The sequence below is a fragment of the Sorex araneus genome, chromosome 1 (genome assembly GCF_027595985.1).
Source record: "Sorex araneus isolate mSorAra2 chromosome 1, mSorAra2.pri, whole genome shotgun sequence".
Classification (NCBI taxonomy): domain Eukaryota; kingdom Metazoa; phylum Chordata; class Mammalia; order Eulipotyphla; family Soricidae; genus Sorex; species Sorex araneus.
The window spans coordinates 7703292-7723520 of NC_073302.1; the positions used below are offsets into that span (position 1 = coordinate 7703292).

A 20229-nucleotide genomic window follows, 5' to 3' on the forward strand; every position below is an offset into this window, starting at 1 on the left:
AAGTATTTGAACTGAACAAGAGTCTGAACCAGCTGCACAACTATTTCCAGAATGCTAATGGTTAAATCAGATTGGGGAATTTCCACTATCATGCCTGAGGCCACATTCTGTTTTAAGGATTCCATTTTAAGGATGGAAATAAAAATAATATTGGCCATGAAAGGAAAGGAAGGTGGGAGAAATAGCTGATAATTCCAGATGGATCCCCAAAAATTTCAAGACTATTATGGCATCTATATGGAATTTATACAGATATGTAAAACTGACCATGGGCAAATGTGAATGTCCTAGCCTTGAGTTCAACATTAACCTGGCCAGGAATGGATTTTAAATGTCTCTGTCTCAGATGTGAATTAAGTGTAGGGAGATTGAAGTTTGGAACTGAAAAGGTCTTAGATTCTAATTTCATATTCACTCCTGTGTAACCAAGATCACATTTCCTCTTTAAGCTACAGTTTCCCTTCTTTCCTTTTTCCTTTTCTGTTTTTGTTATTTTGGGCCACACCCAGCAATGCTCAGGGCTTCCGCCTGGCTCTGCACTCAGGAATCACTGCCGCCTGGCGGGCACAGGGAACTATATAAGGTGCCAGAAATTGAACCCAGGTCTGTTGCATGCAAGGCAGACACCCTTCCCACTGTACTCTCTGGCCACAAGTGTGCCTGTTTGTAAGCCTTTCCAAGAAACTGAAGGTCTCAGGTTATATAAAGGACTGTGGTGGGGCTGGAGCGATAGCACAGTGGGTAGGGCGTTTGCCTTGCACGCGGCCAACCCGGGTTCGAATCCCAGCATCCCATATGGTCCCTTGAGCACCGCCAGGAGTAATTCCTGAGTGCATGAGCCAGGAATGACTCCTGCGCATTGCCAGGTGTGACCCAAAAAGCAAAAAAAAAAAAAAAAAAAAAAAGACTGGTTTCTCGGTTTCTGTAATGAATAAATAAAACAGTGCATGTGAACACTTCTTGAACACCGCATCGGGCATAGTTGATGCCCCTGAATGTTCTTTGCTCCCTCTGTAAGGTAAGAATAATCTTTGCCCGGCTTGGTAGGAGTGAAATGGTGGACGTGAACATGCTGGTGTTCAGGGGCTACTCCCAGGAGGTTGGGGAGAACAGCAGCCGGAGCAGCCCGAGCATGCAGAGCGGCCCTCCAGCCCTTTATCTCCCCCCCCACCCCCCCAAGTCCTGTGTAAGAAGTGTAAGGACTTGTATCTGGCTCCTGTTGGGCTCCTTGATGGAGACTTTGCGCTTTTTTTGTTTCTTTTAATGTTTTTTTTTTTGTTTTTGTTGCCAAGAGCTTGACTTAAATGTGAGTCAAATGGATAGATTTGGGGCTGGAGAGGTAGTTGCTTGTCTTGTAGCCAGCTGACCTGGGTTCGATACTGGGTACTCCATACGGTCCCCCGAACTCCTCAGGAGTGATCCCTGAGCACTGCAAGCAAAGAATGAAGAGATTTGCTGTGATATGGCCACAGAGTGTGATGACTAGATACATAGAATTTTTTTTTTTGAAGTAGAAACAGATTTTATTTGGAGTCCTTTGAAGGGGGAGGAGAGAGAAAGGGGGAGAGAGATAGAAAGAGAGAGGCTCGGGGAGAGAGACAGAGACAGACAAGAGGGGAGATGCAGGCAACACATGTGCTCGGGTAGCACATGTGCACCGGTACATAGGATTTTAATGGTTCCTCCTCTTATCGGTGGAGTAAATTAGAGAATTCTATCTGTACCATCACTGTCATTTGTCAGATAAAGGATATCTTACCCAGAATTGTGAAGATTCAGCTCTTGGAATACATACAGCGTGTGCTTGATGTGGAACCTGGTTCCCCAAGTGCCATTAACAATCGTGTATCTTGTTACCATCATCTTTTCCCACATGCTTTGAGAGAAGTTTGCCAAATAATGCTTTACTTTTTTTGCTGTTTTATTTGGAGAGGGGCGTACCCCGCGGTGCTTGGTGCAGTCAGAGAGTAAGGGAACAGGCCGGGCTGGTTGGGGATCAGTTGCAGTTTATCTTTCCTCTGCCTCCTTCCAGCTTCACTCCTGCCCTGTTCCTCCTCCTCCAGCCCACTGCCATGGCTAGTGACAGAGAACAAAACCCAAGGGTTGAGGTAGCAGTTGCAGGTAGATGAGGCAGCGCAGTCCACACATGAAAGCCCTTCCTTCCGGGAAGCTCTTCTCAGACGATGAGCCCATGCTGCTAAGGACAGCCGCTAAGGGCAGAATTTCTTCTAGGGGCGTATTTCTCCTTTCCATTGTCCATAACCCTTTCAACAGTCACCTTAAGTTTACTTCTTAATCATCTTTCCAGTCATTTTGTGTGGACACGGTAAGAAATATATTAAGCATAACAGGTGGCTCTCCTGGGAATATCTCACTATAGGCCCCAGACTACAGTCCTCAGGCCAGGTCAGTCTTTCCTAACCCTAGCAGGGCCTTGTCCCGTCACGTCTCTTTGGATCATGACAGAAGTCATCCACGACCGTACTCTTAAGCTTATTATGTTTTATGGCACTTGGCCTGTCCCATTTTGATGCCAGCTAACCACTTGCTCCGGGTCCATCCAGTCCCTTCCTCAGGAACGCTGCTTCTGGGGTGCTAGGAACTAAGGACAACTGACACTGACGTCAAGTAAATTCAATTAATTTAATTTACACAGTCAATTAATTCCCAAGTTATAAAAGCATAGCATTAACGCTTCCTGTGTCTACAAAAAGGACATTGCTCTAAAGTAAAGTATGCAAAGGACATAAAGAAAATAGAACAGCAACATTTCACTTAGAAATCTAGAGATCTCTGAAGAACTTGACTTTGCAAGTCACAGGTTCTGGTAAGGGAAATGAGTGATTAACAGACAGGGGAAGCAGAACACAAAGGAGAAGTTAAAGATGAATGCGGAGGAAATGGGAGTGCTTGGGAGCATTGTGATGGGTGTTAGTAAACCACAGCTCCTTGAGGCAGAGGAAATGGCAAATCAATGTTAAACCTAAAATGTTTAGAACTATAATCCAACACTTGGGAACCAGATGGGTTCACACCTCAGTCCCAGCCTTAGCTGAATGCTAGGTAAGTGTCTTTTTTTTCTTTTTCTTTTTGGGTCACATCTGGCGATGCACAGGGGTTACTCCTGGCTCTGCACTCAGGAATTACCCCTGGCTGTGCTCAGGGGACCATATGGGATGCTGGGAATCGAACCTGGGTCGGCCGCATGCAAGGCAAACGCCCTCCCCGCTGTGCTATCGCTCCAGCCCCAGCAAGTGTCTTAACCTTTAGATTATTCTCTCTCCAGCCCGTTTGAAGGTCTAGGGCACTGATCAGGAGAGGGCTTTCCTTTGTTCCCTCAAGGCTTTCTTCTGGGGTCTGAAGAGATAGTACAGGGGTTAAGGCGCTTGCCTTCTTGTCCCCTACCCCTGTTCTACCCCTGGCACCGTATATTATCTCATGAGCACGCTAAGAGCAAAGAGTGGGGAATAGGCCATGAGTATTGACAGGTGTGGCCCCAAAACAAAACAGCAGCTTTATTCTGAGTTAGTGCCTGGTCTGTGGCACAGGCAGTGCTGTTTGTAGACACACTATAGGAATAGCTGTAGCCAAACAGAACTTTGGGGGAATTTAATTTTTTTTTTTCCTTTTTGGGGTCATGCCCTGCAATGCATAGGGGTTTCTCCTGGCTCATGCACTCAGGAGTTACTCCTGGCGATGTTCAGGGGACTATATGGGATGCTGGGAATCGAACACGGGTCAGCCGCATGCAAGGCAAACTCCCTATCCACTGTGCTTATTGCTCCAAACCAATACGCGCATCCTTACGGGTCTGTATTTAACTGTTGCTCAGGAGGACCTTTACTTTAGATTCAAATGTTCAGAATGTGGGCTGGAGCGGTCATAGTTAGGAAGCTTGCCTTGCATGTGGCCCACCCAGGTTCAATCACTGACACTGTCATATTCCCCCAGAGCCTGCCAGGACTGATCCCTGAGCACAGAGTCAGGAGTAAGTCCTGAGCACAGCTGAGGGTGACCCAAAAACATACAGACAAAAATAACCCAACAGTTACTAATCACAATGTCATCCAAGTGTTTCATTAGAAGTTATAGAGCTTTGTTTTCTTTCATGGGGGATGGATGGGATTGCTCAGGGGACTATTCCTGGCTCTCGGCTTGGAAGTGTGGTGGTCCTGTGACTTTACATGGTGACAGGGATCAAACCAGCAAGCTGCTGCTGCTGCTTTTTTTTTTTATTTATTTTTTTTTGCTTTTTGGGTCACACCCAGTGATGCACAGGGGTTACTTCTGGCTCATGCACTCAGGAATTACTCCTGGCAGTGCTCAGGGGACCATATGGGATGCTGGGAATCGAACCCGGGTCGGCTGCATGCAAGGCAAACGCCCTCCCCGCTGTGCTATCGCTCCAGCCCTGAAACCAGCAAGCTTCTTAACAAGCCCTGCACTCTCTCTTGAACTCGACTCCATTTCTTCTTTTTTTCTTTCTTTTTTTTTTCATCATTATTAAATCATGATGAGATACACAGTCACAATGTTGTCCATGATTGGGTTTGAGTCATGCAGTGTTCCAACACCCGTCCCTTCACCAGCATACATTTCCGCCACCAGGTTCCTGGTCACCCTCCTCCTATCCCGCACCCCTCAGTGAGAGACTCCACTTCTTATGTTGACAGATGAGTCAGCCGCTTCCTAAATCAACAAGTTGCTTAACTTTTTTTGAGATATCCATTTTGTCATTTACAGTGTGAGGGTAATAATAGTGCCCACCTATGCAACTATGAGAATTACATCACACAGTATGAAGAAGCCTCAGCAGGCTTAGTGACAGTATATCAGTGACCAATAAAAGGTGTCCCCCTTTTTTTTTTGCCCCCTTTCGTTGAAACAGGTGGTTGACAAAGTTGTTCATGATGATTTGGTACAGGCATTCAATATTCTAACACCAGTCCCACCACCACTCTGACCTTCCTCCACCACGGTCTCCATTTTCCCAACTCCCTCAATCCTGCCCTCGTAGCAGGCCCACAATAATTGTTTGTTACGACTAAGTGGCTAATGGAATCATCAAAAAATATTTTAGTGGAAGAAAATCTGTGAGAGCTGTTGTGTCTCACCATGGGACATTGCCCTTGTCTGAAGGTGTACTCAACTGTTGTTGCCAGTCAAGCTTCTGTGCCAGTGTTTCGGTGCGTCAAGATGAGTTGGCATCTACACTGCTTTCCCAGCCAACCTGGGGTGCTCCTGCTGCCATGTTAGAGTTGTGGAGCTCGGAGGTGTCGCCCTAGAAGATCCAGAATATTTAACTGGGCAGGCCGACCGGAGTCATGGTGGCAGATCCTGGGGGTGAGAGTGACTGCCTGGGCTTTGGGGGGGGTGAGGGGGGGACGACATGGTCCACCGCCTCTGAGATTGCCCCAGAGGTCTCAGCTGGGACCAGGTATCTGAGAAATTTTTGTGAGGTTTATGTATGAGTCTCTCGAATGAGGCAGCAGTGGGCCGTGGGTGTTAAAAGGTATCATGCTTACAGTTATTGACTCATTATGACTTTTAAAAAGTCTTTCCTAGTAGAGTTCTGACTTAAATATATTTTACATTACCTTACAGCCAGTCATGACTTCCTAACAGTATTTATGCTCTGTTTCTAAGTTCTTTCCGCTGTCCACATCCAAAGTCTTAAGAAATTCCATCCCAGACACAGTGTTGCTGTTACGCCATTCATTTTGCCTCTGACCTTTTCTGGATTGGTGTTTAAATTCACTGTTTGCTCTGATGGTTACCTTGCACTTCCTTTGTGTTATTTTGTTTGATGGTTTTATTTGGGAGCCCAACCCAGAAGTGCTCAGGACTTACTCTTCACCCAGTGCTCAAGGGACCATATGTTGTGCTGGGCCATACTCCGGTTTATCGGGTATTTACGCTTAGCTAAATGATTCCATAGCTTGCACTATGGAATCATCTCCTGTGAGGGCTGCAAAGGGTTTTTCAAGAGGAGCATTTGCAACAAGCGGGTATACCGGTGCAGTCGTGACAAGAACTGTGTCATGTCTCAGAAGCAGATAATAGTTTCTATTATCTTTGCAGATAATAGAAACTTCCTTAAATTAGCTGAAGGAAAGAATAAAAGTGTTTTATTGCAAGAACACGGGTTTGATAGTTTGTCAGTTTGCCTTCAGAAGGTTTATCGACACCTTAGAAGAGCCTGTGAGAGCCAGAGAGAGAGAGTACAGTGGGTAGAGGCCAGAGGGCTGGCGCCAATGCACAGGGCCAACCCAGCCCGGGTTCGATATACTTCATAGGGGTCCTCGCAGCACAGAGCGAGGAGTAAGCTGTGAGCGCTGCCAGATGGGCCCAGAGTCCAATACTCAATAAATAAATGTTACCACAGACTACGCGGCTTAACACAATGGAAATTAATTTTCCCATAGTTCTAAGCCAAAACCCCAAAGACCACGTCATAGCGGCAGGAGAATGTGGCTGGAGCTGGGCTTCCTCCAGGGCTCCCAGGGGAGACGCTGTTCCTTGCCCCTTCCAGCTTCTAGTAGCTTCCAGTGTTCTCTAGCATCACTTTGGGGTTAGGACAGGGTGTGTGTGTGTGTGTGTGTGTGTGTGTGTGTGTGTGTGTGTGTGTGTGTGTGTGTGTGTGTTTCCATGTCCATCTGTCTTTGGGAGGAGAGACTTGGCTCTGAGGGCTCTTCCTGAGCCCCCTGGCAGTGCTCAGACCGGGGCCTTCCTTCCTGCACTCTATCTCCAGCCCCCTCCAGATCTTAATTTGATATCATCAACGAAGACCCTTTTTCCTGACAAGATAACATGTACAGGCTTCGGAGACTGGGACCTGATTCCTCTGGGTGGCCATTCTAGTAGGGGTCACAAGGAGATATTTTAACACTCGCCCGTAGTGAAGCCTTCTTCCTTCTGCTTCCCTTCTCTGTGGACGCCATGACCCTCCTTCAGCCTTGTTAAGGGTGGATTGTTATGATACTGATAATGGGGGCTGGAGCGATAGCACAGAGGGTCGGACGTTTGCCTTGCACATGGCCGACCTGGGTTCGATTCCATCATCCCATATGATCCCCTGAGCACCGCTAGGGGTAATTCCTGAGTGTAGAGCCAGGAGTGACCCTTGTGCATCGCCGGGTGTGACACAAAAAGCAAAAAAAATAATAATAATAAAATAATGAAAACAGTAGCTCTCATTATTTATTTATTTATTTATTTATTTATTTATTTATTTATTTTGTTTTTTGGGTCACACCTGGCGATGCACAGGGGTCACTCCTGGCTCATGCACTCAGGAATCACCCCTGGCGGTGCTCAGGGGACCATATGGGATGCTGGGATTTGAACCCGGGTCGGCCACATGCAAGGCAAATGCCCTACCCTCTGTGCTATCGCTCCAGCCCCGCTCTCATTTTTTAAATGTCCTGGTGGCCCAAGTCATTGTAGTGAGCATGTTACCAGTGTTTTGTAGGCACCGTTATCATCCTCATCGAACAGGTGAGAGACACTAAGAGAAGTGAAGCAACTTAATTGCGCAGATTCACCCAGCTAAGTGCCAGGACTGGCATTCAAATAAGGGTATCTTCATCCTGAGGGTGAGGCCCCTGATCACTGCCCCTTGCTTACAACTCTGGGAATGAATCTGAAATCTGGCTTCCTGCCTTGTCTCTGATCAGAATCTTTGGCGGGAGATTGCATCTGCTAGACAGCCTGACATCCTGGTTCAGCAGAGTGCTTCTTGTCACGTGCTTATTCTTGTGGAATAAGCCAGTGGAATTTGAAGGAAGCAGAAGCAGAGAGCTCTGTTCCTGCCTCAATTTCCCTTTTGACTAACTTGTTTGATCCTAGGCAGGCCGTGATTTCCCTGCCTGTGGAGATCTCGGTGATTTATTTCTGATTGCTCCATACCTTTTACAGGGCTTGGACTCCCAGCAGTTGTTCTACATATGTGTGTGTGTGTACATGTCCATCTGTCTTTGGGAGGAGACACCTCGAGGAAGTGTATATATATATGTATATATATATATATATATATATACAGTTCCTCGAGGGACTTTGCAGTTATTGATATCGTTGTGCTGGAGGTCAACACTGAACCTCACCCATGCAAGTGAGGTTCTGCAGCTCACCACCATCCCCACCTCACCCAGTCAGGGACTTCAGCCGCTGCTGTTCTGTGTCTCAGAGCAGTGTCTAGGGTAGAAGAGTGGCGCAGTGTATATCTGTTGTGTTGCCAGCTGACTGACTTAGCCAGACATAGTGTAAGCTTCACTTCGTTACCAGTTTACAACTATAATTTAGGGCTGCAGGGCTTTGTGCCATGTACGGGCACTTACATTGTCACTAATCCTCACCACCTTCCCTGTGGCTGAGGAGAGTGAGGGAAGGGGGGCCAGCAGTCAGATATCTCCAGGGTTTCTCACTTGGACACTGGCCCCCGTGCTGCAGGACCCCTGGGCGAGAGCAGTGGGCGAGAAGCTGCGTGTGTGGTATCTTCCTGCAGGTGCAAGGACTTGTTCCTGGACGGGAGCTGCAGAGGAGCCCTTTGGCCGCGGAAGGCTGGCACTCCCCATCTCCCCAGAGCTGGGCCGCTTGTTTTAGAAGTTGAGGAGCATAGCCATCATCTCTCTCTTGTCCTAATTTGAATGTGTTCAGTTTCTGTTCCAGATGATCGGGCTGAACAACGCACCTGCCTCATTTGCGGGGACCGCGCCACAGGCTTGCACTATGGAATCATCTCCTGTGAGGGCTGCAAAGGGTTTTTCAAGAGGAGCATTTGCAACAAGCGGGTATACCGGTGCAGTCGTGACAAGAACTGTGTCATGTCTCGGAAGCAGAGGAACAGGTGCCAGTATTGCCGCCTTCTCAAATGCCTACAGATGGGGATGAATCGGAAGGGTGAGTAGCACTCGGGCCCCGACCACCCACCTTTCTACTTGAGTGTCAGTGAGTAACGACCGTTATTTCCCGTGCCCACACTAAGTTCCAGGCTTTGTACTGTGTCCTCAACCCCAGAATGTATCTGTCACAGTTCCTGCCTGTAGTGATGTCCTGATTTATCAGGGAGAGAGCCTGGTGGGTTGATAAGGCTTCCGGGGGAGTAAAATGCACAGGCTTCGTGTAACAGACCCCCAGTAAACAGTCAGATCCGGGCTGGAGAGAGCTCAGTGTGCTGAGGGCATGCTTGGAATGCGGGGACCCGGGTTCAGTCCCCTGCACTGCCTGGTCCCGGCGACGTTGCTGGGAGCAACCCCCAAGCATTTAGTCTAGCGTGGTCCCCGAGTACCACCAGGTATGGCCCAAAAACCAAAAAAAAACTTCCGGAGATTAATATATTCTAGCATGGTGTTTCAGGGCATCCTGACAGGGGGAGCAGCTTTAAATGAAAAGTCAGGAACGCACACATTTCCTCAGTGCGCCCTCATTTTGTTTGCTGCAATCAGAGCACCCTCAGAGGCGAGGCATATCCAGAAACGTGCATCCAGGTTGATGAGGGTTTGGGATTTATGGGACAGCTCTCTGAGAACCATTAGGCTAAGGGGGAGTAGCTCAGTGTTCCGTCTGAGGAGATCAGAAAATCCAGAGGACAGATGCGGAAAATGGATGCTTAGGAAGACATAGAAAACCCCACCTAGAATGTAGGAAAGAAAGAAAGGAGGCATCTGAAGCTCATGAAGGGGGAAATGGCACAGGTGTGACCGTGTGGAGACTCAGAGAAGTTAGTGACATGCTGGGTGTTGGGCGGCACTGGAAGTTGAAGGTTGAGATTAAGCGAAAGGTACTCGTAGGAGAAAAGTCCGACTCAGAGCGCAGCATGGAGCGGACACTGACCGTGACTCTCCGAGACCCCGAGTTGAATATATGGAATTGGAGCTGAGGTGGAAAGTCCTGCCTGCGGTTAGGTTTGTGGAGGTGTAGACAGAGCGAGATGGTAGCAACGATAGAGCTGTGTGAGTGGCCAGAGCTCCTGCAGAGGGAGACTGGGAAACAGAAGAGAAGAGAAAGAGGCAGGAGCCAGCAGGGGAACAGACCAGCTCCGAAGTTTAGGCGGTTTGCTTTGTCTGCTGTTCACATGTCTTACCTTTACAATGGGAAATACAGAGGCCAAAGCACTGGACATGCTTGCAGCCAACCCTGGGTCAATTCCTGGCACCATGTCCTTCTCCAGGCATCTTCACACGCAGCCTCGGGGAACCCCTTACTTAGCACTGCCAGGTATGACCCTGGTGGCACCCTATCCAGCACCAGGGGTGCCCGGTTCATTCTTGACCTTCTGCCTGTTTGCCCCAAGAACCACCTGGAGGGGTCACCAGCCCTCCTGAGCCTTGGGAGTACCCCCTCCCCACACAGATGATAAATAATCCTTTACCTTTCAGGATTTTCTAAAGGATGTAAATATGACAGTGTGAGGTATTAAGCATATGTTCTGTGCAGGGCTGGTGGGATTGTCAGATTCATGAACTGTTCAAGTTGTTTTTGTAGCGTTCATGAATGCAGACATCCAGTATACTTCAGAGTGCATTCAAACTTTTCTTTTGGAAGGGGGCCCATATGGGGAGGCGGGGGGGGGGGGGGCTGTCAGGCCACAACCTCCAGTGCTGGGGAGAGGCATGTGGTGGTGCAGGGCATATACTGGGGCTCTTGAGCCACATCCTGGCCCCAGACTCTGTGTGTGAAAAGTTAAAATAGATGTTACGATCCATTTACCAACAGTGTACTGGTGGTTATGTTGCCAGTTAGTAGTTATTCAACTGTAAGGTGTTCTTCATCAGAATGCCATACACATGGACAGGCCTCTTCCCATGTCTACCGTGTGGCATTTTGGTTTTTTTGTTTTTTTTTTTTTTGCTTTTTGGGTCACACCCGATGATGCACAGGGGCCACTCCTGGTTCTGCACTCAGGAATTAACCCTGGCGGTGCTCAGGGGACCATATGGGATGCTGGGAATCGAACCCGGGTAGGCCGCGTGCAAGGCAAACGCCCTACCCGCTGTGCTATTGCTCCAGCCCCCCGTGTGGCATTTTGGACGTCCTCTGAGTATTAGACACCTTAATAGAGCATTCAGCTTTTAGCAGCTTCCCCCCCGTCTTTCCCACCTCATTCTCTGCCCAGACCCTACTTCCTATGCCTCCAACTTGACTCAGGTTTTTTCCTGTGCCTGGAAATCCTCTTCCTCCTGGGTTTGTGCTCAGAGTGATCAGGGGACCATAGCAGTGCCAGGTATCAAACCCAAGTTGACCCCACGCAAGGCGCCTTGCCTGTCAAAGCATATTTTATACACTGCCTTCTTGACTGCTATCCAGTTGGTGTTGGAGAGTCAAAGACTTCTAATGAATGCACCTTTTTCTGGGACAAGGCTTAACCCCACATCCTCTCTGCCGCAGACAGAAGCTGCAAGGCGGCCCTGGAGGGATAGAGAGAACCTTGCTAGCCTTGCACTACAGACTTGGTTGGCCGTGAAAGGCGCCTCTCAGAGGGGAATCCTGCCACCTTCTGGTTGGTACTGAGAAAGCAGAATTTGCTGTCGGCATTAAAATATTTTTGGCTTTTGGGGGCTGGAACAATAGTGCAGCGGGTAGGGCGTTTGCCTTGCATGCGGCCGACCCGGGTTCAATTCCAGCATCCTATATGGTCTCCTGAGCACTGCCAAGAGTAATTCCTGAGTGCAGAGTCAGGAGTAACCCCTGTGCCCGGTGTGACCCAAAAAGCAAAAAAATAAATAATAATAATAATATTTTTGGCTTGATGGAGCTTTCTATTCTATATAGAATAACTAAGTAAAATATAACTTAATATGTGTATGAATATATAGAATATATATAGCTGAGTAAAATATGACTATTCTGTATAGAATAGCTGTAACTATTCCATAGCTCATGTGTCGAGCACATAATTCTGGGCATTTTCAAAACCTGTTCATCAAAATAAGTCACTTTTACTTTTCATGCAAACCACTATGTGGGCGTTGGGGGTGGGAGGAGGCGGAATGGCTGCAAACTGTGACAAATCCACCTACCAGAAATAAATCACAGAACCACAGTGAAGGGAGAGAGGGGAAGGAGCTGACCTTGGAAAACAATGATTTGACTGTATTGTTTGGCTGAAGACAAAAAGAACCACATACAAACAAAGCACTCTGTTTGTAAATCCGTTCCTCTCGAGGCTATAGGTTAGGAATCCTGTCACTGTGTTTGTATACGTGAGTTGCAGATGAGAGTCAAGTTGCTTGCATCAGAAAAGTTGTGAATCCAGGAAAAAGGAACAGTTGATTGAAACCTCCAGTGCTAGATTGAATTCAGAGGCCCCAGTATGGACTCCGTTTGGATAGGCAGACAGATGAAAATAGAGACATATGTGCCTACGAGTCAGTAGATACAGACATTTTCTAGCCCTAGTCATTGAGAGGAGCTTGAAACAGGGACATCCCAATGGCAGTGAACACATGTGGTGACCCAAATATTACTTTCTATTAGTAAAGGGAATCAGAGCACCAAGGAGAACTGGTTAATTATAGGACTGAGGCAGGAGAAAATGCACCTTACGTGTCTTGGTGCTAAAGTTAGAGTGCGCTGTTTTGTTTTGTTTTTTAATGGGGTTGAGGGGAGACAGGAAATGGAAATATCAACGTAGAAGCTAACATGAAAATACTTCTAATGGCTAGAATTGGCAGCAAAATAACCATATATACATGTATGACCCAAGTAACAAAATATCCTTTGGTTCATACTGATAGAAATAATTGAATAAAGAAATGATGACTTTCCTTATAGAAAAAATTCTGATGAATATAAGAGGAAGTGAAGAAAACAGAAAATCACCATGGTAATAATTGCTGCAGATAAGATGCACTTGTGGATGTTAACATAGAAGAGCAGAGGTTTGAACATAAATAGTATTTGCATAGTCTCAGAATATTCTGAAATTACAAAGGGAAAAACAATAATTTTCAGTAGGGAATTCTGGCAGCTACCCAGAAAGATCAAGGTCAATGCTACGACTGGAACCCTGACATCATGTCCCCCCGGTGGGCTACCAAGAAGGCCCATTTACACGTACACTGTCACAGGGAGATTTGTTTTCTGTCTCATTGTGAGGAAACGGACAAGCTCAAATTGAGAGACATTCTTCAGAGTAACTGACATTCTCCAAAAGGGTCCCCCAAAGTGTCAAGGACACACAAGACAAGGAAAGACCGAGAGTGTTGCCAGTGGGAGGAGGCTGCTTGCGCACCCGCAGTGCAGGGTCCTCGAGGGGCGCAGAGTGACTGGGGGGATTTGAGTGAAGTCTGTACTCTAAGTAGTATTTATCTGTCATGCCCAGGTTAATTTCTTTGTGTTAAGGAAAGTGACCAGTTATATAAGGTGTTGACAAGAGTCTAGGTGTATTATATATGGGAATTCTCTGCAGTATTTTTGAAACTCTTCTTCTTTTTTTTTTTTCTTTTTGGGTCACACCCAGTGATGCTCAGGGGTTTACTCCTGGTTCTGCACTCAGGAATTACTCCTGGCGGTGCTCGGGGACCATATGGGATGCCACGGATTGAACCCTGGTCGACCACATGCAAGGCAAACGCCCTATCCCTTGTACTATCGCTCCAGCCCCTATTTTTGCAACTCTTCTACAAGTGTTAATTTATCTAAAAATTTTAAAACTTTTTACTTTTTTTTTTTAAGCTCCTGCCTTTTATGGCTAGAGCTTCCCTACCCATGTGAGCCAGCCCTCTGCTCTTCTCCGTCTCTGAATACAGATACCTTTTTCCACCTTGGAGGTGGACTGTTGAGGAAATGAATTAGCAGGGCAGTGAGAGGTCTAAATAAGGGTGGGCTTTATATGTTCGCCCCCACTACTGCCCCATTATCTGTCAGACACATACTCAACTTGCAGTCCACAGGATAAATTGGCCTCTGGGGTTTTTTTGTTTGTTTTGTTTTGTTTTTTCTTTTTTGGTTTTTGTTGCCTTTTTTTTTTTTTTTTGCTTTTTGGGTCACACCCAGCAACGCACAGGGATCACTCCTGGCTCTGCACTCAGGAATCACCCCTGGCGGTGCTCAGGGGGCCATATGGGATGCTGGGAATCGAACCCGGGTCGGCCATGTGCAAGGCAAATGCCCTACCCGCTGTGCTATCGCTCCAGCCCTCTTTTTTGGTTTTTGGGTGTGCTTGGGGGTCACTCCTGGCAGGTTCAGGGGACTGCCCCGGGTGCTGGGGATCAACCTGGGTCAGCTGTGTGCAAGTACCCTTGCCTCTGTGTTAACGTAAGGCAAGTACCTTTTAACCCCCTGCACCCTCTCCAGACGATTTTCAAGACCCGTTGGCTTGGACATCAGCCACTTCGCTCCTTCCCTTTTCTGTCTGCTGCTCTGCACACAGTCCGGATTCCACCCTAGTGCTCTAAAAATTTCTACATGTGGTTTCGTCTTCCTGGAATGTTTCATCTGACTTTAGATACTTTTTCCCCATGAAAGATTTTTTTGTTTTGTTTTGTTTTTTGGGGGTCACTCCTGGCTCTGCACTCAGGAATCACTCCTGGCAGTGCTCAGGGGACCATATGGGATGCTGGGAATTGAACCCGGGTCGGCCGCGTGCAAGGCAAACGCCCTACCTGCTGTGCTATCGCTCCAGCCCCGTGTGTGTGAATATTAACTATTAGGGAACAAGTTACAGACATTCGGACATAACCATAGTACTGTTCGCAAAATCAGGAAATTTAACTTGATTCTTGACTTATTACCAGAACCCAGATTTTGCCCACCATCCGAATGTTGTTTATCCTTGTCTAGGAGCCAGTATCAGCTTACACACTGTACTCGGGTTTTTACACCTCTGTAGTCTCCCTTGTCTGAAATGGCGCCTCCGGTTTCGGGGCTCTTTGGTGACACTGTAGCACTGTCGTCCTGTTGTTCATAGATCTGCTCCCGAGGGCACCAGCAATATTGTCATTCCAGTTAATTGTCATTAACATTAAAGAGAGCAGCTCATTTATTTTGTATATTATCCCTCAACTTGAGTTTGTCGGTTTCCTCATGATTAGATTCCGGTTATGCATTTTTTGTCAGAATTCCACAAAAGCAAAGTTGTGGAGAATCTTCAGTGCACGATGTTAAAAGCACATGGTGTGGGCCAGGGATAACTCAGAGCCGTAGAGCAAGACATGCCCAAGGCTTCTGTCCCAGCACCAGACGCCCCCTGGGGACCCCTGAGCACCACTAGGTCCAAGCAGCACTAGACCACTGGGAGTTGGCCCCCAGGCCACTGCAGTGGAGACCCCAAAAACATAAAAAGAGACTTTGCTAAGTTTGTCTTAGTGGTTGTATTGGTTGACTCCCTTGGTTAGTGTTCCCTTGGGTTCGAAAGCGTTGCCAGGCTTCCCACTGTAACATCCCTCTCCTGGAATAAGTACACAGCTGTGTGAAACAGCACGGCTTGTTCAGAGATCAACAGCTAGTTCTCTATAGCTGCTTAAACATTTGAAGCAAGAGGGGCTGGAGCGATAGCACATCGGGGAGGGCGTTTGCCTTGCACGCAGCCGACCCGGGTTCGAATCCCAGCATCCCATATGGTCCCCTGAGCACCGCCAGGAGTAATTTCAGAGTGAAGAGGCAGGAGTAACCCCTGTGCATTGCCGGGTGTGACCCAAAAAGAAAAAAAAAATTTGAAGCAAGAGATGGGAAGTCAAAATTCCAGAGGAACCAGATCTCGGATGTTGTTGAGTGCCACGCCAGGGAGCTCGGGCGCCGCCTGAGCAGAGGAAGCCCCGGCACGTGCAGGCGGCCCTGCATCCTCCGCCTTCTGCGCCTCTCCGTGTGGATGGCTGCTGGGGCACAGGCGAGGGACAAGTGGTGGTTTCACGAGCTCCCGGCTAGTGAAAGCAGCTGCTTGTGCGGCTTCTGGGCAAATGAAAACCTGAGGTTGGGGCCGTCTTCTCTTCAGCGTGGACAGGAGGTCCCGCAGAGCCGTTTCTGCAGTCCTGTACACAGAGCGCCCCCTTCCGGGCAGGGGCTGTCGCCAGCAGCGCCAGAGATCAGACCCAGCCACGTGCTCCAGCTCACCTTGCCTCAGCCCTGCAGAAAAAGGTGTCGCTCGGTACAGCCACACAGCACAGTACACAGTACACAGAATTAAGAGGCGTGACATCTCAGCTCTGTCCCTTCCTCCCTGAGCAACCTTGAACAATGCCCTTTATTTCTCCGAACTTCATTTTCCTCTTTTCTAAATTGCATAAGATACAATAACGTAAACCTTCCAAGGTTTTCGTGAAGAGTAAATGTGGTAGCGTAGATGAGTGTGCTAAGCTTTAAAATACGATCCACAGTTTTGCTTTAACACTGGCACTGCGATAAAAATGAATTGTTTCCGTCACTTCACAAGTTCATGCCATCTGTTTGTTTCTTCTGGGCCATACCTGGTGAATGAAACTCAGAGCTTACTACTGGCTCTGCACTCAGGGATCACTCTTGGTAGTGCTTAAGGGGCCCTGCCTGCTGTCGTATCTCTCCACTCGTTTCTTGCCACCTTGAAGACCTTCGCCAATTCTCTGACTAACCCACAACTATCGTATATATTATCACGATCACGAAATCCTGTTAATCATCGATTTCTCGAGCGGGCTCAGTAACCTCTCATTTCGTCCTTTCCCTGAGATCTTAGAAGTCTGTCTTGACTCCCAACGATGTCGATGTCGGATGTCGATGTCGATGTCGCACTGGGGGCTCTTTCAAGGTCAGTGGAATGAGATCCAGCTTGTTACTGGATTTTGCATGTGAATACACCATGGGAAGCTTGCAAGGCTGTCCCATGTGGGCAGGAAACTCTCAGAAGCTTGCCAGTTTCTCCCAGAGGGAGAAGTAGGCTACAAGATATTGTGCGGCCGCAAAGCATATATATTATAGTCTTAATTATGTCAGATTTTGTTAAAGCAAAAGGATTTTTTTAACGCCTCATTATATGGAAGATACGTACTTTTAAATGTGTGGCATATACTTACATTATCTTAAAATTGCATTTCCTATAGTGTGTTCCTATAAGGGATACACATAGACCATACGAAAAACCAGCAGAGAAAGAAATGTTAATTTTAGTCTGATGGTCTAGGTTTCATCTTGATGCTGCTTATTCAGTTTCTGTCATCTTAAGCAAAATTCTCCATTTCTCTGAGCCTTAGAATCCTTTGCTTCAGGGCCCAGAGAGTGAGCCCAGGGGATAACATGCTTGCCTTGCAAGCAGCTGACTCCAGTTCAATCTCTGGTACCCGATACGGACCCCCAAGCAACATCAGGAATGACCTTGGGCACAGAGGAGTAAGCCCTGAGCATCACTATAAGAATCTCCTCAGGGGTCCGAGATACAACACAGTGGGTAGGGCAGTTGCCCTGCATGCTACCAGCCTGGGTTTGATTCCTGGCACCCCTTATACTAGGAGTTAAGCCCTGAGCACCTCCAGGTATGGGTCACCACCACCGCCCACCCCCAAAAAAAAGAAGAATCTCTTCAGTAGGACTAATACTGACACTTTTCTAATGGATTTATTTTACTCAGATTAACACAACGTAAAGTATATGTCAGTCATATATGTTTCCTTATTGATCCAGATAGTTAAAGGACAATCCGAACATACAAAATATCAGAAGATAAAATTAAAGATAGAGTAAATCTTTATGATGTATTTAGTCCTCAGAGAGTAAGTCCAGTGGGTAAGGTGCTTGCCTTGCATGTGGCTGATCAGGGTTCAATTCCCAGTGCCAGTCTGTTCCCCCGAACTCTGCCAGGAGTGATTCCAGAGCACAGAGTCACTAGTAAGCCCCGAGCACCGCCAGGCATGACTCAAAAACCAAAAGAAAAAAAGAAAAAGAATCAGTGTTGTATCTGCCAGTGGCAGATCACTGTTCGGTACCTGTAAGACATATGGAAACAGACGCCACTGAGGACTGTCACGGATGCTGAAACAATACAATTCCTTGAAAGGAATCGTAAGGGTTTTTAGAATTTAAAATCAGAGGGGCTGGAGAGATAGCACAGCGGGGAGGGCGTTTGCCTTGCATGTGGCCGACCCGGGTTCGATTCCCAGCATCCCATATGGTCCCCTGAGCACTGCCAGGGGTAATTCCTGAGTGCAGAGCCAGGAGTAACCCTGTGCATCGCCAGGTGTGACCCAAAAAGCAAAAAAAAAAAAAAAAACGAATTTAAAATCAGATACAGAGAAAGCTCTGAGACGACACCCAGCCACGCATCTGCGTCTAAACCAGGCTCTGCCTGTTTCCCGTCCCCCCCAAACCCCCAGACTCACAGCAGCCATATAAAGCAGGCTGTGTGGCCTCCGTCTCACAGATGGGGCTGGTAACGCTCTCGCAACACTGAGGCTGAAACCTTGGATTTTTTTTTTTTCCCTTTTTGGGTCATACCCAGCGATGCTCAGGGGTTACTCCTGGCTCTGCACTCAGGAATCACTCCTGGCGGTGATCAGGGGACCATATGGGATGCCGGGGATCGAACCCGGGTCGGCTGCATGCAAGACAAATGCCCTACCCACTGTACTATCGCTCCAGCCCAAAGACCTTGGAATTTTTGAAAATTCTTTTCACCTTTTAAAATGATTTTCTTCACACAGTTTAGGTGACATGGTTATAATAATGTTAATAATATTTATCGTTTAGGCAGTTGCTACACCCACGGCCACCAGAGTGTCCCTGAGCTGTCCACTGTTCTGTGCCACCTCGAGCCCACCTCTTCCTTCCTTCATTTCTCCTCCCACTGTTTGCTGATCTGAGTTTTGTAATCAAGGCTGAGGGTTTGTCATCGCTGGATACTGCCTGTTCCCTTGTTTGTCTCGCCGTGTGCCTGAAATGAGTGAGAGCTGGTGTCTGTCCTCCTCTCGCCTGCTTTGCTCAGCCTGTCTTCCAGCTCCACCCATGGCTCATCTTCACTACGACCGCCGAGTAGCATTCCACTGTACATACATACATATACACTTCTGCCTCCTTCATCTAATGAACATGTGGGTGGTTTCCACATTGTGGTTATTGAACCAAGCACTGCAGTGAACATAGGTATGCGTATATCTTCCTACCCAGGGAAAGAGGCCACACCCAGCGGTGCTCAGAGGCTATTCCTGACTTTATGCTTAGGAGTAATCCCTGGGATACTCAGGGAACCACGTGAAATGCCGAGGATCAAATTGGAGTCCATAGGATGCAGAGAGCACGCCTTGGCTCCTGCTATCTCTCCAGTTCTTGTACGTCTTTTCAAATTAATGGTTTTGTGTTTTGGGAATAGATTCCAAGACGTGAACTTGCTAGATTGTATGGGAACTTTGGTGAAACAACAAAGAACATTGATTGTTACTTTTTTTTCTTTTTTGGGTCACACCTGGCGATGCACAGGGGTTACTGCTGGTTCTGCACTCAGGAATTTCCCCTGGCGTTGCTCAGGAGACCATATGGGATGCTGGGAATTGAACCGGCCTAGAGCAAGGCAAATGCCCTACCCGCTGTGCTATCGCTCCAGCCCCTGATTGTTACTTTTGTATTGATATATGCCATTCTCGTTGGTGTCAGATGGTACGTTGTCATCATTTTAAGTATACATTTCTAGAGATTGAGAGATAGCACACTGATTTGGGTGCTTGCCTTACAGCAGTCAACTCTTGTTTGATCCCCAGCACTACCAGGAGTGACCTCTGAGCACAGAAACATGAGTAAGCCCTATCTATGTACAGCCAGGTGCAGTCCAAAAAAACAAAAATTAAAACTTAAAACCTTGATTTGCAGCCCCCTGATAAGTGACACTTATCATAATAACACTAATCATATAACATATAGTGTTAGTGATAGTTGTTATGACAACAGCTATCACTAACACTATTTGATGGCCAGGGGGTTGCCTTTTGGGGGTGCTCGGGTCTTCCTGCTGACAGTGCTGGGGGAACCGTAGGTGGGGCTGCGGATTCTAACTGGATCAGCTGTAAGCAAAGCCAAGTGTAAAGCCTGTAAAATCTCTCTGCAGTAACCACTTTCTTCACATGCTTACTGCCTACCTGTCTTCTTCAGAAAAGCATCTCCATACCCTTTCTCCATTTTTTGATGGGATTATTAGAGTTTTTGTCATTAAGTTGTATGAGTGCTATGTATTTTGAAGATTAGCCTTTTGTCTTGCTTGTAGGTATTTTCTCCATTCAGTAGGGTGTCTTTATTTCAGCTTGATTTTTAAAAAATTCTTTATTGACTGAGAGTCCG

At 47.3% G+C, this 20229-nt stretch overlaps 1 protein-coding gene across 2 annotated transcripts in view; it reads left to right on the forward strand.

Annotated features, from left to right (window-relative positions):
• NR6A1 (nuclear receptor subfamily 6 group A member 1) overlaps positions 1–20229 on the forward strand; it is a 204748-nt gene that overhangs the window by 157669 nt on the left and 26850 nt on the right. For both annotated transcript variants that reach the window (XM_055122465.1, XM_055122470.1), the window contains exon 3: positions 8656–8898. In XM_055122465.1, the coding sequence (XP_054978440.1) occupies positions 8656–8898 (243 nt within the window). The remainder of the gene's footprint in view (positions 1–8655; positions 8899–20229) is intronic.